This window comes from Leopardus geoffroyi, chromosome B3 (assembly GCF_018350155.1).
Source record: "Leopardus geoffroyi isolate Oge1 chromosome B3, O.geoffroyi_Oge1_pat1.0, whole genome shotgun sequence".
Taxonomy (NCBI): Eukaryota; Metazoa; Chordata; class Mammalia; order Carnivora; family Felidae; genus Leopardus; species Leopardus geoffroyi.
The window spans coordinates 103,680,332-103,700,520 of NC_059337.1; the positions used below are offsets into that span (position 1 = coordinate 103,680,332).

Below are 20,189 nucleotides of genomic sequence, written 5' to 3' on the forward strand. Positions count from 1 at the left end.
CAGAGGGAAAAATAATGGTCAAATCTACATAAATAGGGTTCAAAGGAAAAAGTGACGTTCATTCATTCAAAAAATTTCATTGGGTATTGGCTGTGCTCCCGGTCACGTGTTATAGATGTGCTATTGCAGAGAACAAAACAGATTAAGGCTTCATAAGGCCTCTCTGGCTTCATAAGGCTTCCATGTAAATCAAACCCAGAAGTTTTGGTGAATGTTCAGTTTTAATATAGTTTTGGGTTTTTTTTATTCGGGATGTTTTTGCGAGGACAAAAACCATTCGGAATGGCCTAAACAATAATAAAAATGTATTATTTCATGTAACAAGGAGTGCCAGGGAAGACAGTTCCAGGGTTGATTGCTTCAGTGGTTCTGTGACATCCAGGGAACCAGGTTGGTTCTGTCTTGCCCCTCCCTCCCTGCGCAAATCAGGCTTCCTCAGGCAGCCTTAGGGCTGAGAGATGGCTCCTGCACTCCATACGTCCCTCCACATAACAACTTGTAGCTGAAGAAGAGGCGGGCACAGGCAGTTTCTATCCTTATCCCTTTTTATTGTTTTGTTATTTACTTTTGAATAAATTTGACATGTACCATTGTGTAAATGTAAGGGGTGCAGTCCTGTTACTTTGATACATTTGTATGTTGTAAAATACTTGCTGACGTAGCAATATTTACCACATTCACAACTATAGTACAATAATATGGTCTATATTCATATTATGGTGCCTCAAATCTCAATGGCTAATTTGCTGCTCATTACAAGTTGTACCCTTAAACACCATCAATCTTACCACTCTCTCCAGGTCCCTCTGCCCCCATCCATCCCTGGTAACCACTTTGCTCTGTTTTGCATAGACTTAACTTTTTTAGATTCCACCTATAAATGATATCCTATAGTACTTATTTTCTCTGACTTGCTTAGCATAATGCGCTCAGGGTCCATCTGTGTTGTTGCAAATGGAAGGATATCCTCCTTTCTCATGGGTAAATAATATTTTACTGTGTATATGTACAGTGTCTTTTTTTATCCATTCATTCATTGATGGGCGTTGGGGTGGTTTCCAATAATGGCTGTTGGGAATAATGAGATAAACATGGTAGTGCATATATCTCATTGAAATCCTATTTTCATTTCCTGTGGGTATGTGCCTACAAGTGGAAATGCTGGATCATATGGTAGTTCTATTTTTAATTTTTTGACTATTTGGGGTCTTCTGTGGTTGCACACAGAGTTTGGGATTATTGCTTCTATTTCTGTGAAGAATTCCTTTAATATTTTGATGGGGATTGCATTGACTCTGTAGATGGATTTGGGTGGTATGGCCATTTTAACATTATTCTTCTGATTCATAAACATGGGGTGCCTTTCCATTTGTGTCTTCAATTTCTTTCGGCAAAGCTCAGTACAACGTTTTGTACTTTTCATCGTATATAGATCCTTCACTTCCCTGATTAAATTTGTTCCTAAGTATTTTGTTTTTGATGCTGTTGTGAATGGGATAGTTTTCTTTTTGTCTTTTCAGATGCTTCATTATTTGTGTAAAGGAGTGCAATTACTTCTGTATGTTGGTGTCCCGACACTTTACTGAAATCATTAATTTCAACAGCTTTTTGACAGATTCCTTGTGATTGTCAATAAATAAGATCATATCATCAGCAAATAGTGACAGTTTTACTTTCTTTCCAGTTTGTATGCCATTTATTTCTTTATCTTACCTGATTGCGCTGGCCAGGACGTCTGGTACTGTATTGAACAGAAATGGTAAGAGTGGGCATCCTTGTCTTGTTTCCAACCTTAGAGGATACACTTTCAGTTTTTCCCCCTTGAGTATGATGTTTAGCTGTAGGTTTGTCATATACGGCCTGTTGAGGTATGTTCCTTCTGTAGCCAACCTGTTAAGGGTTTTTATTCTGAAGGGATGTTGTATTTTGTTAAATAGTTTTTCTGTGTCTATTGAATTGATCATGTGATTTTTACCTTTCATTTTATTGATGTGATGTGTTACGTTTATTAATGTGCATCTGTTGAACCTCGCATCTTGGGTAAATTCCACTTGGTCATGGTGTCTAATCCTTTTAATGTGTTCTGGAATTTGATTTGTTCATATTTTGTTGAGAATTTTTGCAACTACATTTATCAGGGACATTGGTCTATAATTTTCTTGTGGTATCCTTATCTGGTTTTGTTATCAAAATGAGCCTGGCTTCATAGAATGAGTTTGGAAATGTTCCTTCATTCTCAATATTTTGGAAGAGTTTGAGGAGGATTGGTAGTAATTCTTCTTTAAATGTTTGGTAGCATTCCCTAGTCGAAGCCATCTGGTGGTGGAATTTTCTTGGGATATTTTTTTTTTTTAAACACTCATTCAATCTCTTTACCCATTTTCTGAGTCTTCCTGACTCAGTCTTGCTAGGATGTGTGTTTCTGGAAATGTATCCATTTCTTCTATGTTCTAGCAGTCTTTCATGATTCTCTGTATGTCTGTAATATCAGGTATAATATCTCCTCTTTTATTTCTAATTTTGAGTCTTCTCTCTTTTTACTGAGTTTAGCTAAAGGTTTGTCAATTTTGTTTCTCTTTTCAAAGAACCAGCTCTTAGTTTTGTTGATCTCTTCTGTTGTTTTTCTGGTCTCTATTTGATTTATTTTGCTTGGATCCATATGTCCTTTCTTCTGCTAACTTTGAGCTTGCTGTTTTTGTGTTTTTCTTTTTTCTAGTTCCTTGAAGTGTAAAGTTAGGTTGTTCAAGACCTTTCTAATTTCATATATACATATTTGCTATAAACTTCTCAGAACTGCTTTTGCCGTATCCCACAATATTTGATATATTGTGTTTTCATTTTCAATTGTCTCGAGATAATTTTTCTCCTTTTGATTTCTTTGACCCAGTGGTTGTTAAATTTCCACGTTATTTGTAGATCTTCTCAGTTTCCTCTCATTGTAACTTTCTATTTTCATACCATTGTAGTCAGGGAGGATAGTTGATACGATTTCAGTCTTCTTAAACTTGCTAAAATTTGTTTTGTGGCCTATCATATCTCTCCTGGAGACCGTTCTAATGCACCTGAGAAAAATATATTCTGTGGGATAAGATGTTCTGTAGATGTCTGTCAAGTCCTTGTTCTAAAGTGTGGTTTAATTCCAGTGTTTCCTTCTTCATTTTCTGTCTGAAAAATCTATCCATTGTTGATAGTGAGGTATTGAAGTCCCCTACAATTATTACATTGTATATTTCTCTTTTAGATTTGTTATTATTTGCTTAATATAATTTGGTACTTGAATGTTGGGGATGTGTGTGTGTGTGTGTGTGTGTGTATACATACACACACACATTACATACATACATATAATCTCCATACATACATATAATTATTATATTTTCTTGATGTACTGATCCCTTTGTGATTATGTAATGACTTTGTCTCTTATTACCCTTTTTGGCTTTAAATCTATTTTGTCTAAGTATGGCTATAGCTGCCTTCTTTTGTATTCTGTTTGCTTGGAATATCATCTTCCATCCTTTAATTTTGAGCCAAACCATAGGAGACTCTTAAAAACTGAGAATAAACTGAGGGTTGATGGGGGGTGGGAGGGAGCAGAAAGTGGGTGATGGGCATTGAGGAAGCCACCTGTTGGGATGAGCACTGGGTATTGTATAGAAACCAATTTGACAATAAATTTCATATTAAATTTTTTTTAAAGCTGAGATGAATCTCCTGTAGGGCAGGAGGTTTTTGTTTTTTGTATTTTGTGGGTTTTTTTTTAGATCCAACTGCCACTCTATGCCTTTTGGTGAGTCAGTACATTTACATTTAGTGTGATTGTTGATATGTTGATACATTTAGTGTGATTGTTGATACTTATTACTGCCACTTTCTCTTTTGCCTGCTGGTTATTTTGTCTCTCCATTGTTCTTTTTCCTTCTGTTTCTACCTACCTTTATACCTTGGTGGTTTTCCATGGTGCTTTTCATTCAGTCTCCCACTCTTTTTTTTAGTGTTTTGTGTCTCTCTTCTAAATTTTTGTTTTGTGGTTATCATGAGGTTTACATACAACATCTCACAGATAAAACAGTCCTTTTTCTGCTGATGGCAATTTATCTTCAGTTGCCTATGAAGATTCTGTCCTTTTACTTTTTTCCTTTTATATTTTTGATGTCACAGATGATCTCTTTTTATGCTGTGATTTGGTTACCAAGTTGTAGTAGCTGTATTTATTTTTATTATTTATTATAGGTATTGTTAATGTCCTTTGCCTTTAACCTTTATGCTATAATTGGGAGTTAATATACTACTATAAATAGTTACAGTTTTATAATTCTGACTAACACCTTAATCAGAGTTTTGTGTATTTCTGTCTATTCATTCCAGCTTGAAAATCTTATTTGAACAGTTCTCGTAAGGCAGGTCTAGTGGTGGTGAACTCCCTCTGCTTTTGTTTGTCTGGGAAAGCTTTTAATTCTCCTTCATATCTGAAGCATAACTTTTCTGGGTGGAATATTCTTGGCTGGCAGTTTTTATCTGAGAAGTTTGATAGCCTGCTGGAGATTACTTTGTAGGTTACTGTCTTTTTTTTTTTTTTTCTTCCTACCCCCCCCCCCCCAGCTGCCTTTAAAATTTTATCATTGGGGGCACCTGGGTGGCTCAGTCGAGCATCCGACTTCAGCTCAGGTTATGATCTCACAGCTCTTGAGTTCGAGCCCCACGTCAGGCTCTGTGCTGACAGTGAGGAGCCTGGAGCCAGCTTCCGATTCTGTGTCTTCCTCTCTCTCTGACCCTAACCCATTCACATTCTGTCTCTGTCTCTCTCAAAAATAAATATTTTTAAAAATTTTAATTTTATCACTGACTTTTAATAGTTTTAATATAATGTGTCTTAGAGAAGATCTTACATTGAGTTAATAAGGTGTTCTGTTAGCTTAATGGACTTTGTATATCCAGTTCTTTCCCCAACTTTTGGAAGTTCTTAGGAATTATTTCTTTAAATATGCTGCCTGTCCTTTTCTCCCTCTCTTCTTCTAGAAAATTCATTATTCATATATGGGCTTTTGTAATGGAGTTTGCTAGTTTTCGTAGTGTTTCTTCACTTCCTTTAAATCTTAGTTCTCTCTCCTCTTCCATCTGAAGCATTTCTCTATTCCAGCCTTCCAACTTGCTAATTCTCTCTTCCATCTGATCTGCTTTATTTCCAGTGCATTCTAATGCATTCTTCATGTCATTCATTGAGTTCTTCAAGCCCAAAATTTGTTTGGTTCTTTTTTTACAATTTTGGCGTCTTTGGTAAAGTATTCCTTCTGTTTGTTAATTTTATTTCTGAGGTCATTGTATTGCCTTTCTGAGTTTTCTTGTAGCTCATTAAATTTCTTCATAACAGCTGTTTTGAATTCTTTATCAGTTAGATTGTGGTATTCCATGTCTTTGGGTTCATTTGTTAGAAAATTGTCATTTTCTTTTTGTAGTACTGTATTACTATGATTTTTAATGGTATTTGATTAAAAGTGACTCTGTCCTCACATTTGAAGTTAGGAACATCCTATTTAGGCAAGGTTCTGTTTACTTTGGTTCTAACAGTTCAAGTTGGTACCTGGGAACCTTCTTTTCACTTCCCAGAAGGTGGTGCCATAGCACAAATTTTTGTTTTCTCTTGGGGGTAGGAGCTGACTTCCTCCTAAGATTGGGAGTGGCCACCAAGGGAAAAGGAATGGGGGTGCCGCAGAGTTGGAGAAGGTGTGTACTTAGCTCTTGGGGCTTTGATGTGCCCACAGCCTGGAAGGGGGATCCTCAACTTGGGATGGGGATGAAACGAGTCCCAGAAGTCCATGAGCCAGAACCCTGGGGCAAAGAGCAGGAGACCCTTCCCTGAAATTCTTTTTGCCTATTTCCCTTCTCCCACTCACTTGTCTTTCCTTGGAGACAACATTCGGTCCTTCCAGCTACAGAACATGCATGGGGCAGACCCCCACTTACCTCCTTCCCCCTCCACCTCCTTTTTCAGAAAGGTTACGCTATCCCCCTGCCTGCCCACCAGCCACTGCCTTTGCTGCCTTCTGGCTCCCCAGCAACTCCTCTCCGCTGCCTCCTCTGTGTTTCAGTGCACCCACTTTCCGGGCATAGATGTATTGATCTCTTTCAGGTGACCTGGATGCTGTACAGCCATGCTCTTTTTTGGTTACAGATGTCTGATTAGTTGTACATCTGAGGGGCAAGGAAAATGGAATGACCCGTGCCACTGGGAGACTGTTTTCCCTTTGCTTTTTAGAACAAAGGACCTTTACCAGGAAGGCTCTTAAAAACCCTCTTATGTCTCATTGGCCAGAGCTCAGTCCCTGGCAAGAGGGTTATCCAACTCAGAATTTACTCCTGAGTCATGTTTGCAACAGCTGTCTCTGTCACCAAGAAAGAGGAGAGCAGTCACTGTGGCACAAGCATCCAGGAGTGTTGGTCCTGCCATCATATCAGGCGGTCTTTACATTCCATCTTTGAGGATCCAAACATTGATATTTATGAAGAGATACTAGCCACAACTTGTCAGACTAACAGTCTTAAAATTTTTGTATGTTTTTTTCCTATTTCTTCTGTATACTTCCCAGGTAATAATTGCATGTAAAGTGCTGGTAGATAAGAGGCGAAAGGATTGCACAAATAGAACTGAAGAACGTGTCTAGATTCCTGGACTCTCCCAGGCGTGAGAGCAGTGGGTAGAAAAGAATCTCTGAGGGAAGGGTCCGGGCCTCAGGTCCTTTTTTTTTTTTTTTTTTTTAAGCTCCCAAGATGAATATAATGTATATCCAGTGATAAATCATTCATACATTTTAGCACTTTCATGTTATCAGAATAATTGCATATTTTATCCTTCTGATTATTAGCTTTAAATAGAAAATGAAAATTCATCACTTTCCTTCCTTCTGCCCGTACTGGATATTTTTAAAAGGTTCTGGAATCCCTTCATTTTGAACATAATCTTAGCATGCTTTTTCTGTTCTGTGGTATGCTCTCCAGGAAAAGGCAGCAAAATGGAAAAACCCCGATGGCCACATGGACGGGCTCACTACAAATGGCGTCCTGGTGATGCATCCACGAGGGGGCTTCACTGAGGAGTCCCAGCCTGGGGTCTGGCGTGAGATCTCTGTATGTGGAGACGTGTACACCTTGCGAGAAACCAGGTCGGCCCAGCAGAGGGGAAAGCTGGTGAGTGGTCTTCACTCTGGAAAATGCACCGAACTGCAAAAGCCCAGCCTAAGGAGTGTCGTTTTTCTCCCCTGAAATTCAGAACCTTTGTAGGGGTACCAGGGCTGTGTTCCATTGACCCAGGAAAACGAGAATTCCACAGGCCCCTGAAAGTGCTGGGGAAAAAGGCTTATTTCCTTCAATGATTAAGCTTTTCCCATAGGAGAAGAAAATTACCTTTTTGTTCCTTGCCTACCTTAATAGCATATCTTTCATTATATGCTTCACCACAGAATTCTGCTTAAATTCAATAAAGAAAGAGAAACTTATTTTTAGTGTAAAACTTTACTAATTTGGAAAAATCCTGAGCTGTCCAAGACTAATTAGTGAAAATTATGAATTACGGAAGTATTTACTAGACTTCCTGGAACTAAAAGAGAATTAAGTTAGCTTTTTTCCTGTGAGTTCATAGTAAGAAATTAATACGTAGTTCCCTATATAATTCACCAAAATCATAAAACTTTTTACTTGAAATAATTCATAGAGGGCATTGATCTGACATGTTAATATTTTCCTATAAATATCACTACTTATCCCAAATGACCTAAAGCAGTTGGTTTTTTAACCCTTTCTTCTATGGAGAATAATTGTAAACCCTTAAATGGGAAGCTTTGGGTTTCTGATCTTACCACGCCTGTGGGACACGGTGCCGGAAGTTTCTAAGTAAACTTTCTACTCCAGTGCCTTTAATTAATTGTTAGGTAGAAGCCAGAATATGAGAGAACAAATATTTGATTCAGAACACCTCCCTAGAAAAACATAAGAGTCATCTAGCATTTTTCAGCAAGATGGCAACCAAGTATTACTAAAACGGAAAAAGAAGATGGCAGGGATGCTGTTTCACTAGCCTGGTTGGCTAGTCTCTACTAGATGTTAGTTTGTAGGGAATTGTTACTTTTATTTCTATTTTACATCATTACTGAGCTACAAGTACAACTTCTGCATTTTACAGTAAAGCCCAGTATTAGAACATCCTGGCTGAGTAAATATGAGAAGCGTTTTCTAAGAGAGCCCAAAGCAAATACAGTAATCTCTGTTTAAACACTTTTCAAGAGACTAGGGCACAGAATGTGAAAGCAGGTCTTCCAGATAACTTTGTTTCTGATCACTGGATAACTTTATACAAAAACTGACCTAGGTTGGCTGAACTGGTTATCAGTCATTATAATGGCCACCGTAGAAGTTAGTAAATGGTTGCTGGGGGCAGGCACTACGTTAACATTTCAGAGACCGTAACTTATTACATCTGAGCAACTTTATTCAAAGAAGTGGGATCATGCCCATCTTATGGATGAGGAAAGTACGGCCTGGGGAGGTTAATTATTGTGAAGGGTTACCAGAGTTAGAAGGTAGCAGCAGATGGGATTGAAACTCAGTCCTCCCCGACTGAGGGTCTAGACTCCAGGCCTCCACTAGGTATCAGCTTGTGGGGAGCATCACCTGGCTCTCACCCGAGGTGCTTGACACCAGAGCATTTGCTTCCCTAGGAAATACAGAGCGTATGTCAGAGTCCGCGTAGGGCACATCTGTCTTCAAGGGCACATTTATAGGATGGGTTTCTTGCCTACTCTGGTGATTGTGCAGTGGCCCAGCTCAGGCTGTGTGTGCCAGAGAAGGTGGCAGTGCTACTGAAAAGAAACCACTCCAAAAATAGCTTGTATTCACGAGCTGTACTAAATCTAGACTATTTTCAAAGTTAGTCCCTACAGGAGACCCTTAGATCTGCCCAACATTGTGCTGTACTGTTTGATAGTGTACGATTGGCTTGGCCTACAATAAAGGTTTCTGAGTTTCCATCCGTCTAACTTTGCACTGTGGGGATCAAAGGACCCATCCTCCCCTGCAACCCCCTCTGATTAACCAGGGGAACAGTTTGAGGTGAAAACCCACTGATTCTTCCAGCTTATGTTTCAGTTTATGACTCCTTCTGTGCATGTGGCTGTTGTATTGATGTAAAGTTTCTATCAGGAGATTCGATTTAGAGAACAGTCTCTGACGGTACTCTCCATTTTCAATTGAACACAAAAATGTGGAGAATAAAGTGATCTGCAAAAAATCCAGAACATTATAAAAGTAGCAGGTGCCTCCTGCTTTCAGTGTGGAACTAGTGCTGGTAGAAGGTTCTGTGTTAATATCCTGCTTGGCATTTAATGTGCCAATGTGTTAACAACTTCCTTGGTTTCTCATCACACCAGCTTTGTCCTTGATCACCACAACCAATTAAATGTGGGGGGAAATGCCCTTTCAGGAGCTTAACCCCCCACCCCAAATAAATAGGTGAATAGGCTTTGAACTGTACCCTATTCCTTTACCTAGTTGATAACTTTCTATCAATAGTCTTATCAATAGTGATAATATTGCTCTGTTAAGTGTGAGTGTACTAGATATCTACTAGATCTCTACTAGATATATAGATCTATTAAACTATATTGGCTCTGTAAAATTTAGTAAATTCAGCAAAGTTCATTTGCTTACCTAATTTTAAGTGATCTGAAAATAACCATAGTGTTCCGTGCAGGCTTTATGAAGTGCTTCATATTAAGTCTCTCTTAGGCATTACTCAGAGCAACCTCATGGGATCAGTGTTGTCATTCCCACTTACAGATAACCAGGGATTTAAAAAGTTGATACTCAACTTGTAAGTAGTGGGTGGGGATTTGAATTCTCTACCCTAAACTTAGCTAACTGATCAGTTTTAACTGTCTTACTTCTGAAAGGTAAGTGTCGATTCCTTGGGCTTTCTCCTTGCCTTTTTTTTTTTCTTTTTTTTCTTTTTGTGGAATTTGAGAAACAAATATCTGATGAACCTATGTCTCTGCCCAGGGGTGTCTTTACCATACTCCCTCCTACACACTGTAGTCTGGAGAAAACTACGCTTTGTTCACAGTTAAGAGAGAGCCCACAAAAAATAACGGTTATTGTTTGAGCAGCCGCCTTCCATCACTGGTTCTGAAGTCCGGTCACAGATCTGGGTGCTCATTGCCACTGTGAGGAGTGCTGCAGTCTCAAATCAACGACATGACCTCTCTGTGCCTGGCTTCGTGTGCATTTAATTGGAATAGTGCTGGTCCATACCTTAGCGGATCACGGAGAGAGCAAAGTGCAGATTGGAACAGGACTGCACAGCACAGCAGTCCATGGTTGGGTAGCTGTTCTGACAAAGCAGGGGTAGGAGCTGGGAATCCAGCAGTGAACAGGATGCCCAGGGCTCTGCCCTCCAGTTGTCCCATCTGGAGAAGGTCACAGACAATGCAACCAGTCATTAGCATATTGTATGTAATGAACACAGTCTTGTACTAGAAGGGACAGGAGGAACCTATTCTATCCTTGGAGGAGTCAAGAATGTGTGGAAAATAAAAGACCAGGGACTCAGAATTTATAAGATATTGTTTACCAAAAACTGCTTTGTAGGAAGGAAAGACGGGGTTGTTCACCAGTGTGGCCACTACTGAACCTCAGTGTCTTAACCACATCAGAATTATTCTTTCAGATGTGGTTACATGCTTAGATAAGATGTCCCTGAGAATTACCTGTGGTCAGCACAGGAAGGGAGCCTCGTGCCAGGCTGTGAGAGGGGAGGGGACCATGCAGCACTGGGGAGGGGGGGCAGTGAGGGGGGAGGGAGCTGCAGCAAAATTTTTTTTAATACATAATTTATTGTCAAATTAGCTAACATACAGTGTATACAGTGTGCTCTTGGTTTGTGGGGTAGATTCCCATGATTCATCACTTACATACAATACCCAGTACTCATCCCAACAAGTGCCCTCCTCAGTGTCCATCACCCATTTCCCCCCTCCCCCATACCCCATCCACCCTGTTTGTTCTCTGTATTGAAGAGTCTCTTATGGTTTGCCTCACTCTCTGTTCGAATCTATTTGTCCCCCTTCCATTCCCCCATAGTCTTCTGTTACATTTCTCAAGTTCCACATATGAGTGAAAACATATGATGTCTTCTTTCTCTGACTTATTTTACTTAGCATAACACCTTCCAGTTCCATCCATGTTGCTGCAAATGGCATGATTTCATTCTTTCTCATTGCCAAGTAGTATTCCATTGTATATACAAACCACATCTTCTTTATCCATTCATCAGTTGATGGATATTTGGGCTCTTTCCATAATTTGGCTATTGTTGAAAACACTACTATAAACATTGGGTACATGTGCCCCTATGCATCAGCACTCCTGTATCTTTAGATAAATTCCTAGCAGTGCTTGCTGGGTCATAGGGTAGATCTATTTTTAATGTTTTGAGGAACCTCCACACTGTTTTCCAGAGTGGCTGCACCAGTTTGTATTCTACCAACAGTGCAAGAGGGTTCCTGTTTCTCCACACCCTCCCCAGCATCTGTAGTCCTGAGTTGTTAATTTTAGCCACTCTGAGCGATGGGAGGTGGTATCTCAATGTGATTTTGATTTGTATTTCCCGGATACATGAAAAGATGCTCAACATCACTCATCATCTGTTGGCCATCTGGATGTCTTCTTTGGAAAAGTATCTATTTAGTCTTCTGCCCATTTCTTCACTGGATTATTTGTTTTTCGGATGTTGAGTTTGGTTAAGTTCTTTATAGATTTTGGATACAACCCTTTATCCAATATGTCATTTGCAGATATCTTCTCCCATTCTGTCAGTTGCTTTTTACTTTTGTTGATTGTTTCCTTTGCGGTGCAGAAGATTTTTGTCTTGATGAGGTCTCAGTAGTTTATTTTTGCTTTTGTTTCACTTGCCTTGGGAGACATGTCTAGCAAGAAATTGCTGCAGCTGAGGTCAAAGAGATTATTGCCTATTTTCTCCTCTAGGGTTTTGATGGTCTCTTGTGTCACATTTAGGTCTTTTGTCCATTCTGAGTTTATTTTTGTGCATCGTGTGAGAAAGTGGTCCAGTTTTATTCTTCTGCATACTGCTGTCCAGTTCTCCCAGTACCATTTACTAAAGAGACTGTCTTTTTTCCATTGGATATTGTTTTCCTGCTTTGTCAAATGGCCATACATTTGTGGGTCCAATTCTGGGCTCTCTATTCTATTCCATTTGTCTATGTGTCTGTTCTTGTGCCAATACCATACTGTCTTGATGATTACAGCTTTGTAGTAGAGGCTAAAGTCCAGGATCATGATGCCTTCCACTTTGGTTTTCTTTTTCAACATAACTTTGGCTATTCAGGGTCTTTTGTGGTTCCATACAAATCTTAGCTTTGTTCTAGCTTTGAGAAGAATGTTGGTGCAATTCTGATTGGGATTTCATTGAATGTGTAGATTGCTTTGGGTAGTATTGACATTTTAACAATATTAATTCTTCCAATCCATGAGCATGGAATGTTTTTTTATTTCTTTGTGTCTTCCTCAACTTCCTTCATAAGTTTTGTATAGTTTTCAGCGTACAGATCTTTTACATCTTTGGTTAGGTTTATTCCTAGGTTTTTTATAAATATATGTGTTCAGTTTGGGCTTGATCCTGAGGGCAGAGGAGAGCCAGCAAAGGCTTTTGAGCCAGAGAATGACAAACAATTTCTCTGCCTGCCCTTCTCACGGTTCTTTGCCCCTGCCTTGCTTGGGGGTGGCCCTGGTTCCGTCCCTGGGCCTCTCTGCCCTCCCTGAGACCCTGCCTGGACAGTCTTGTCCACTTCCCGGGGCTTCACCCCAATGCTGGTAAGTCCTGGACCGGCTTCTCTAAGCCAGCTCTTCAGTCACGCAAGCCTCCTGTGTATCGCCGCGCAGACCCCCACACGACACTCTGCTTCTGCACACCCAAAACTGAATTTCTGTCCCTTCCCCCAAATCTGCCATTTCTCCTAGATTCCCTGTGCCCGGAAAGCCTCCTCCCATGCAGACAATAAAGCCAGATCCAGAAGCGTGTCTTTCTTAATCCAGGAGCTAAGTCCTCAGTGTTCAGTATCTCTGCCTGGGCTGTTGCCACGGATTGTCTTTGTTGAGGTGCACCCATCCTCTCGGCCTGGAGAGAGAACTCCCATGGTGTTCTTAACCCATCCAACCCATCCTCCACACTTCTGGAAGTGACCTTTGGGAAAGGCAGATCTGTTCTTTTATAGGCGCTTAAAACTCTGTGTTGACGCCCTCCAGGCACGGGAGGCCAGCCTGAGGCTCTCATCCAGCCGGGCTCGGTCACCTGTGGAATAACTGCTGCTCCCTCGTGCCCCGTGCTGCTGAGCCTTTGCATGCCTCTTTCTGGAGAGTCTTCTAGCCCACCCACTGGGTCCTGACAACTTTTTCAAATCTCCGCGCCAGGCAAACCCTTTTCAAAAAGCCTTTCTGACCTTCTGTCATCAAAGCAAAAGTAGCAAACGTGTACACAGTGCTTCCTGCATGCCAGTTCTCAGAACTTGGTCTGTTTCAACCCTCAAGATCCCCTTGTCCAGTTCTACGGAAGGGGCAACCTAGGCACAGGCTGCTGAAGTCACCGCCCCAGGTTGGAGCTAGTGCGTGACCGAGCCAAGGTGCAGCCCAAGGCTGTGCGCTACGAAGGCCACACTCTTAGCCTGTGTGCTGAGGTGGCCTCGCACGACGATTTCAGCACTGTACTGACCTTCGCTGGCTCCTGGCTCTAGCGTGTCTGCCTCCCACCACTAAAGATGTCTTCAGGACGGGAGAGAAGCTTTATTACCCACGGGGCTCAGAGCACAGCAGGCACGTGGAGGGCACTGGTTGGGCTCCCGCCCGCTGTGTCTGCTGCTTCTCGTCAGGTGCCTAGCATTCCATTTTAAAATCGAAACCTAGGGGTGCCTGGGTGGCTCAGTCAGTTGAGCAGCTCAGGTCATGATCTCACAGTTCATGAGTTCAAGCCCCGCATGGGGTTCGCTGCTGTCAGTGCAGAGCCCCCTCCCTCTCTGCCCGTTCCCCACTTGTATTCTCTCTCGCAAAAATAAACATTTAAAACTTTTTTTTGTTGTTTTAATGAAGGCTAACGGCGAACACTTCTCCAAACCATAGCAACGCAGGACAGGCAGTAGGTTGTATGAAGCTGAGGGTGACCAGGCAGTGTCCGGACCACTGCAGTCATTATCGCAGGGCCCACAAGCATCGTCTGGATCACTTCTGGTCACAGCGAATCTTCACAGTCAATACTGCATGGACTGGTGGGACATCTCCTGTCCTGTGTGAGATCAAGGAAGGACAGTGTTACTTAGAGTTTCACTTTTCCTCTATAAGATTTGTGATGATCATTAAATAACCACAGTACAGTAATTGAACACGTAAAGCTGGTGTATGTGTGCTCTTTAGGGCTTTGTGAGTATATGGCAGACCCGTGTTCCATCCAGTGTTCCAGTGAGGAAACCAGCTCCAGGAAGGGGTTACCCACTCCCCCCACCCCCCAGTCTTGTTCTTCAGGGAGGCAGGGGGTAAGCTGCCTGCCTGTGTTTCCTTGAAAGATGATTTCTGTCTTGAGAGCAAAAGAACGTTAGCGTGATTTGCTGAATTTTGCTTTTACAAGGCACGTATGTCAAATTCGTTCTAGGTGGAGAGTGAGACCAACGTCCTGCAGGACGGCTCCCTCATTGACCTGTGTGGGGCCACCCTTCTCTGGAGAACAGCAGACGGCCTTTTCCATACTCCAACGCAGAAACACATCGAGGCGCTCCGGCAGGAGATCAATGCCGCCCGGCCGCAGTGTCCCGTGGGGCTCAACACCTTGGCCTTCCCCAGCATCAACAGGAAGGAGGTGGTGGAGGAGAAGCAGCCCTGGGCATACCTCAGCTGCGGCCACGTGCACGGGTACCACAACTGGGGCCACCGGAGCGACACGGAGGCCAATGAGAGAGAGTGTCCTATGTGCAGGACTGTGGGCCCCTACGTGCCTCTCTGGCTCGGCTGCGAGGCAGGGTTTTATGTAGACGCAGGACCACCAACTCATGCTTTCACCCCTTGTGGACACGTGTGCTCAGAAAAGTCTGCGAAATACTGGTCTCAGATTCCGTTGCCTCATGGAACTCACGCATTTCACGCTGCCTGCCCTTTCTGTGCTACCCAGCTGGTTGGGGAACAGAACTGCATCAAATTAATTTTCCAAGGTCCAGTTGACTGATGCCCTTGACAGCCATCTACGACTTTATTAACAAGTTACTGTGAAGATTTTGCCACTAACTCTAGATTTTACCTTTTTATAATGCTGTTTATTAAGGGGAGGGGGGGCTGAGGCTGGTGGGGGGGGAAGAGGGGGGACATGGCAACGAGACATGCCAGGAATTTAAGGCATCGGGTGTGTTGCATGCTCGAAAAAGCGGCATCGTCATTGAAGCCTGCTTGATGAAACCATAATCTTTGTCATAATTGGATTTAAAATGCCATGCTTTTATTTGAACCTTGGGTTTTCAAACAATGTTTTCCTTTGTAAACTTGGATGAGACTTTAAAATCCTATTTTACAAATGTAGAAGAAATTTATTCAGAAGTTGGCTCTAAATGGGCGACCTTCCATGCTGCGTGGTGTAGGTGTGAACGGAAAGACAGGCAGGGCCTGGGAGTACTTGATACAGGCTAGAATCTGACCAGCTCCCACAGCGGTGGCGGTGGGGAGATGTTAGGCACAGGTGGCGGTTTTGAAATCCGGGGTTTTCAGATTTTTCTTTTTTTGGGAAAAGAATATTCATATACTGTCGTGTGTTTTTGTTTTTAGTTGGGTGGAATTCGATGACTTTATCTACTCAGTCATCAAATACCTTGGCATTTCAAAGACATTTCTGTAACTTTTTAGTCTGCCTTTTGTTGCTTCTGTTTAAGATGGTCTGTCCCTGATTGTATGGCCACAACCGTTGGGTTGATTAAAATGCAGCAACTCTTAAAAATTCATTAACTAAGGGTGATTATTAATTGCAGCAGTCAGCATGGCCTGGGTACTATACCATCAAGTTCCTTTGCTTACTGAATTGCTCAAGATTTATGAGTGATTAAAAATAAGATTTTACTTTTTAAAACCACTTGTTGGGGTTTCCTAAGGTGTTTCTTTTTTTTCCCTCCTTAAAAAGGCCAAACTTCTGAGAGGCTAAAAGCAACGTATCACCACGAGTCAGTGGCTTTTGTTCACTCCCTCACTGCCATCTGTCACCTTCTCTTGCAGCTTATGGAGCCCTGTAAGTTTTGAAAATGTTTGCAAATCAAACCAAATTTAAATGTGATCATTAGATATATACAACACCAAGCAGTACATCTGCAGGGATAATTTGGAATTCCAGATTTCAAGAGAGCAAATGAGTGTTTACTGAGGAATAATTAAATCAGAATTTCACATGAGCACCACCAACCCTTCTGTTAGCTCCATTTCATTTTGAATAATTCTCAGATACTCATTCTCTGTCCTCAGTACCTACGGTATCCCTGCTACCAGAACGTAAAGGTTCTTGAGGACAGGCGATGGATTGCCACAGCTGGCTGACGTGAAGTAGATTCCTGCCGCACAGAGCAAGTATTTATTTATACTAACATCCTCTAAAATTGACCATTGCAGATTCATGCTACATTTTAACCTTTCTGAAGGTATAGAATTTATAGGCTTCTAATAGACTGCATTTACACTTGACTGTCTTTCCATGTTTTGCCTCCTGGTAAATATGTTGCCCTGTTTTCAATTGTTCTAACACATCTTGAATGTCTTTTTCCTTAAAGGGATTACTCTTGATTGCTACCGCTTAATTTGACCTAGTATCTAAAAAGTTCAGCTGCTAAGTTTTAAAAAAGCTTTACTTTTCAATGGAGGTGATTGTGTGGGAGGAGACATTTTTGGTAATTTTTAAGTGATGCAAAAATCCAACAACAGTCCTCTTACTGATAGGGTAAGTCATAAACTATCTCCAGACAGCTGGAATTGCCTAGATTCATGTGTCACATGCCTTTTTCTTTAGCCTCAGACTCCAATGACTAACTTTCTCTTAGAGTCTCCTTAGTTTGTGCTTCTTTGGGCTCCACAAAATGATAAAGGAGGCAACAGTCCCTTTTCTTGCTCTCTGGCTAGAAAGTGGTTTGAGGAGCCTGGATACCCTAAAAGCATCTTGTAAAGTAAATGGCCTTGCATCTAGAAGGGCTGGATTTTTCCTATCAAAAACATTTCCGGAAAGTTACGATCTGCTGTAATCTTCCGTTTCGAGGACTACAACAGTTCAGGGTCTAGCAGTTTTACGTGTAACACATGCCCCCAGATAATCTTCCAACGTGGAAAGTTCCTTTTGACTTTTAGTAAATGGAGATACCTAAGTAGAAGTCAAATTTTGGCCAATAAATCCCAAGCTCTTGGAAGGGCTAACAGGAAACGTACTCTCTCTTCACACCTTCTCCTTTGACTTCCCAGTGAGATCCCCTCCCATTCTGCCTAAGGAACCGCAGAGAGGTGGCAAGTCTGGGAAAAGAAGCCAGGTTCAGCTTGGCCACTTCCAGCAAGATTCGCTTATAACTTGGACTAAGGAGTTTGTTCCAGACATGAGAGCAATTTAGTTTGTGAGAATATACAAGTCTAGCTCGCCAAAGTAGAGTAATATAGTTCAGAAAAAGTAACTTCGCAGAGATGACTTCTGTTTTTGTTTTGCTTGCCCGCTTGAGGAGCGAGCCCTGCTCCCCCAGCTGTACACCTAGGAATTATCCTGATCTTGACCTGATCAAAATGGTTTTTGTGAATAGGTCACTAGAAGTGAAGCCCCGGTGATGTATTCCCCATAGTAAATTTCTTCAGTTGTCAGTTTACTATTTAAAAAAAAAAAAAAAAATGGATGGGATACAGCCCTGAATATTTTTCTAGTCGAATTTTTTTTATTAATAATTGGTGCTGTCAGGTCATGCATGCTGCAACTCAACATTTCCCTTATTTGGTTTTTTTTTTTTTTTTTTTTTTTTTTTTTTTTTTTTTTTTTTTTGCGAAAAGGGCTACAGTTCACACTGCAGAGTAAGTATTAAAGTTTCTGGGTTTTTCTTTTCCCCCCACTGTGGCCCAAAAGAATTAAAATCTTTTTATATAGAGAGCATATTTATCATTCCTCAATAGTTAATTATAGAGTTTGGTACCTTTGTGCCTCAGGGAAGCCACGTGACGTAACTGGTTATAGAATTTCAGGGTTAGGGTTTAAAGAAAGGAGAAAGCCATTGGAAAAATGATGGGCTCCATTAAGGAGACTAATGAATCTGGATGCAGAAGTATGCCAGGACCTGGCATATGCATGATTGTATTAGAATTTATTTCCAGTGTCAATAGGGAAACCTTAAGTTATTACATATACTGTATTAGGAAAGTCGAGAACTCTTCTTCATCAAGCTTCCATGCTTTATTTCATTTTTGCTGACGTGAAACTTCAAACCCCTTTTGGGAGAGCTCAGTATTGTTATTTGGGCACTTTTGAAAGTTTAAAGGGAGTGTTTTCTCTCCTGAATTTCCTCCTAGGTTGAAGAATTGTTAGCTCCAGTTCTATGATTTTGATCAACTTTTTAAAAGCTATTCTGTGCTTTGGATTTGTGTGAAAGGAGGTGCGATTTCAGCATTGTTCATGCTGACTACGATCTAGTGAGCTTCAGGCAGTTTTGCCTTGCAACAGTGGAATTCCTGATAGGCAAACCACACAACCTTGATTCTAAGCCAGATCCAGCTCCATTCCCTTGGCAGGTGATCTTATAGCCCCCTAGTTTAGCCTTCATGGGCTGAGGGGATGACGTTCCTCTTCCAGGGCTGAAAATAGAACACAGCTCTGTTATCATTTCTTTAGGACCCCAAGGCCAAGGAGACAACTCCAGGATTTTTTTTTTTTTTTTTAACAATGTAAACATTACAAAACTAGTAAAACAAAGAAGGTTCAGTATTTCTTTTTAAGTAAAACTTATATCCTCTCAAGTTTTCACCTTCATGAAAAAGCCCTAGAGGAAGATAGGAAAAAGCAAATATTTTTCCAGTCCTACTTAACCGTTTCTAAACAAAAGTAAACTTGATGAAAGGGAAATTATTTCTTTTTAGGTGAGATGACAGATCATTTCTCTGTATTAAATAGTCTAGAAGTTAAGGGGTGGTCCTGTTTACCATGTATAGTGTTACAAGCAGTTAAATTTTATGGATATATTTGTAAAACTGTTCTTTTATATTTCATGTCAAATTGAAAAGTTTATTTCTTCACTATTGTAACCTGTGGAAATACAAGCCATTTTACAGGAAAAATCTTCAAAAATTATTAAACGGATCTCATTATGTTTGTGAGTTGTTGTCTTCAGACTCTGTATCAAATGTCCTGATGAACCCCAGACAGCTACAAAGATGATACAAAAGTAGACTTGATTTTTGCATTTCTCAAACTTCCAAGTTGATCCCATATAGTTGAGCTTATTGTATTATATTCCACAGATTATTTAAGTTGGATTTTGAAAATCCATGCTTTTTCTTTAAAAATTCTATCAGTACTTAAATCTAACTTCCAGGAGAATTTAATTTCCTTCATGTTCATTGTCATATTGCTACTTTTGTGACCGTCTTCATTTACTTTTAATAATATAACGATTATGGGTAAACCTTCAAGCCTTAAAGTAATAGGTCTTTCATTAGAAGATATAGTATTTGATAGTTTCTCATCACACTGATATTTAAGGAGTCTTAGTATTTTTGAGGGAAATGGATTTTTCATTTCCCAAAAGTAAATGCACATTTACATGGGCTTTTATTTCAGGAGTTAAAATATTGGAACATTTAAGTTCCATGAATTAGAAAATTGGCTGTTTTTCTATAACCTCTTGCAATTGTGAGGTAGATACATCCCATTTGACAAGGGTGCTAAAAGTATTCAACAAATGGAGTCGGCATAACTAGATAAGCCACATACAAAAGGAGGACATTAGATCTCTACCTCACACAATACACAAAAAATTAACTCAAAATGGATCCGAGTGTTAAAACTATGGAATTCTTAGAAGAAAACTTTATGACCTTGGATTAGTCAGTGATTTCTTAAGACCCCAAAAAAACACACCACCATAAATTGGGCTTTAAAA

At 40.8% G+C, this 20,189-nt stretch overlaps 1 protein-coding gene across 1 annotated transcript in view; it reads left to right on the forward strand.

Annotated features, from left to right (window-relative positions):
* The window catches only part of PELI2 (pellino E3 ubiquitin protein ligase family member 2), a 203,253-nt gene extending 183,849 nt beyond the window's left edge, over positions 1–19,404 (forward strand). The window contains exons 5-6 of the mRNA XM_045451060.1: positions 6,997–7,185; positions 14,702–19,404. Coding sequence (XP_045307016.1) covers positions 6,997–7,185; positions 14,702–15,268 — 756 coding nt within the window. The 3' untranslated portion in view covers positions 15,269–19,404. The remainder of the gene's footprint in view (positions 1–6,996; positions 7,186–14,701) is intronic.
* The last annotated feature ends 785 nt before the right edge of the window (positions 19,405–20,189 follow it).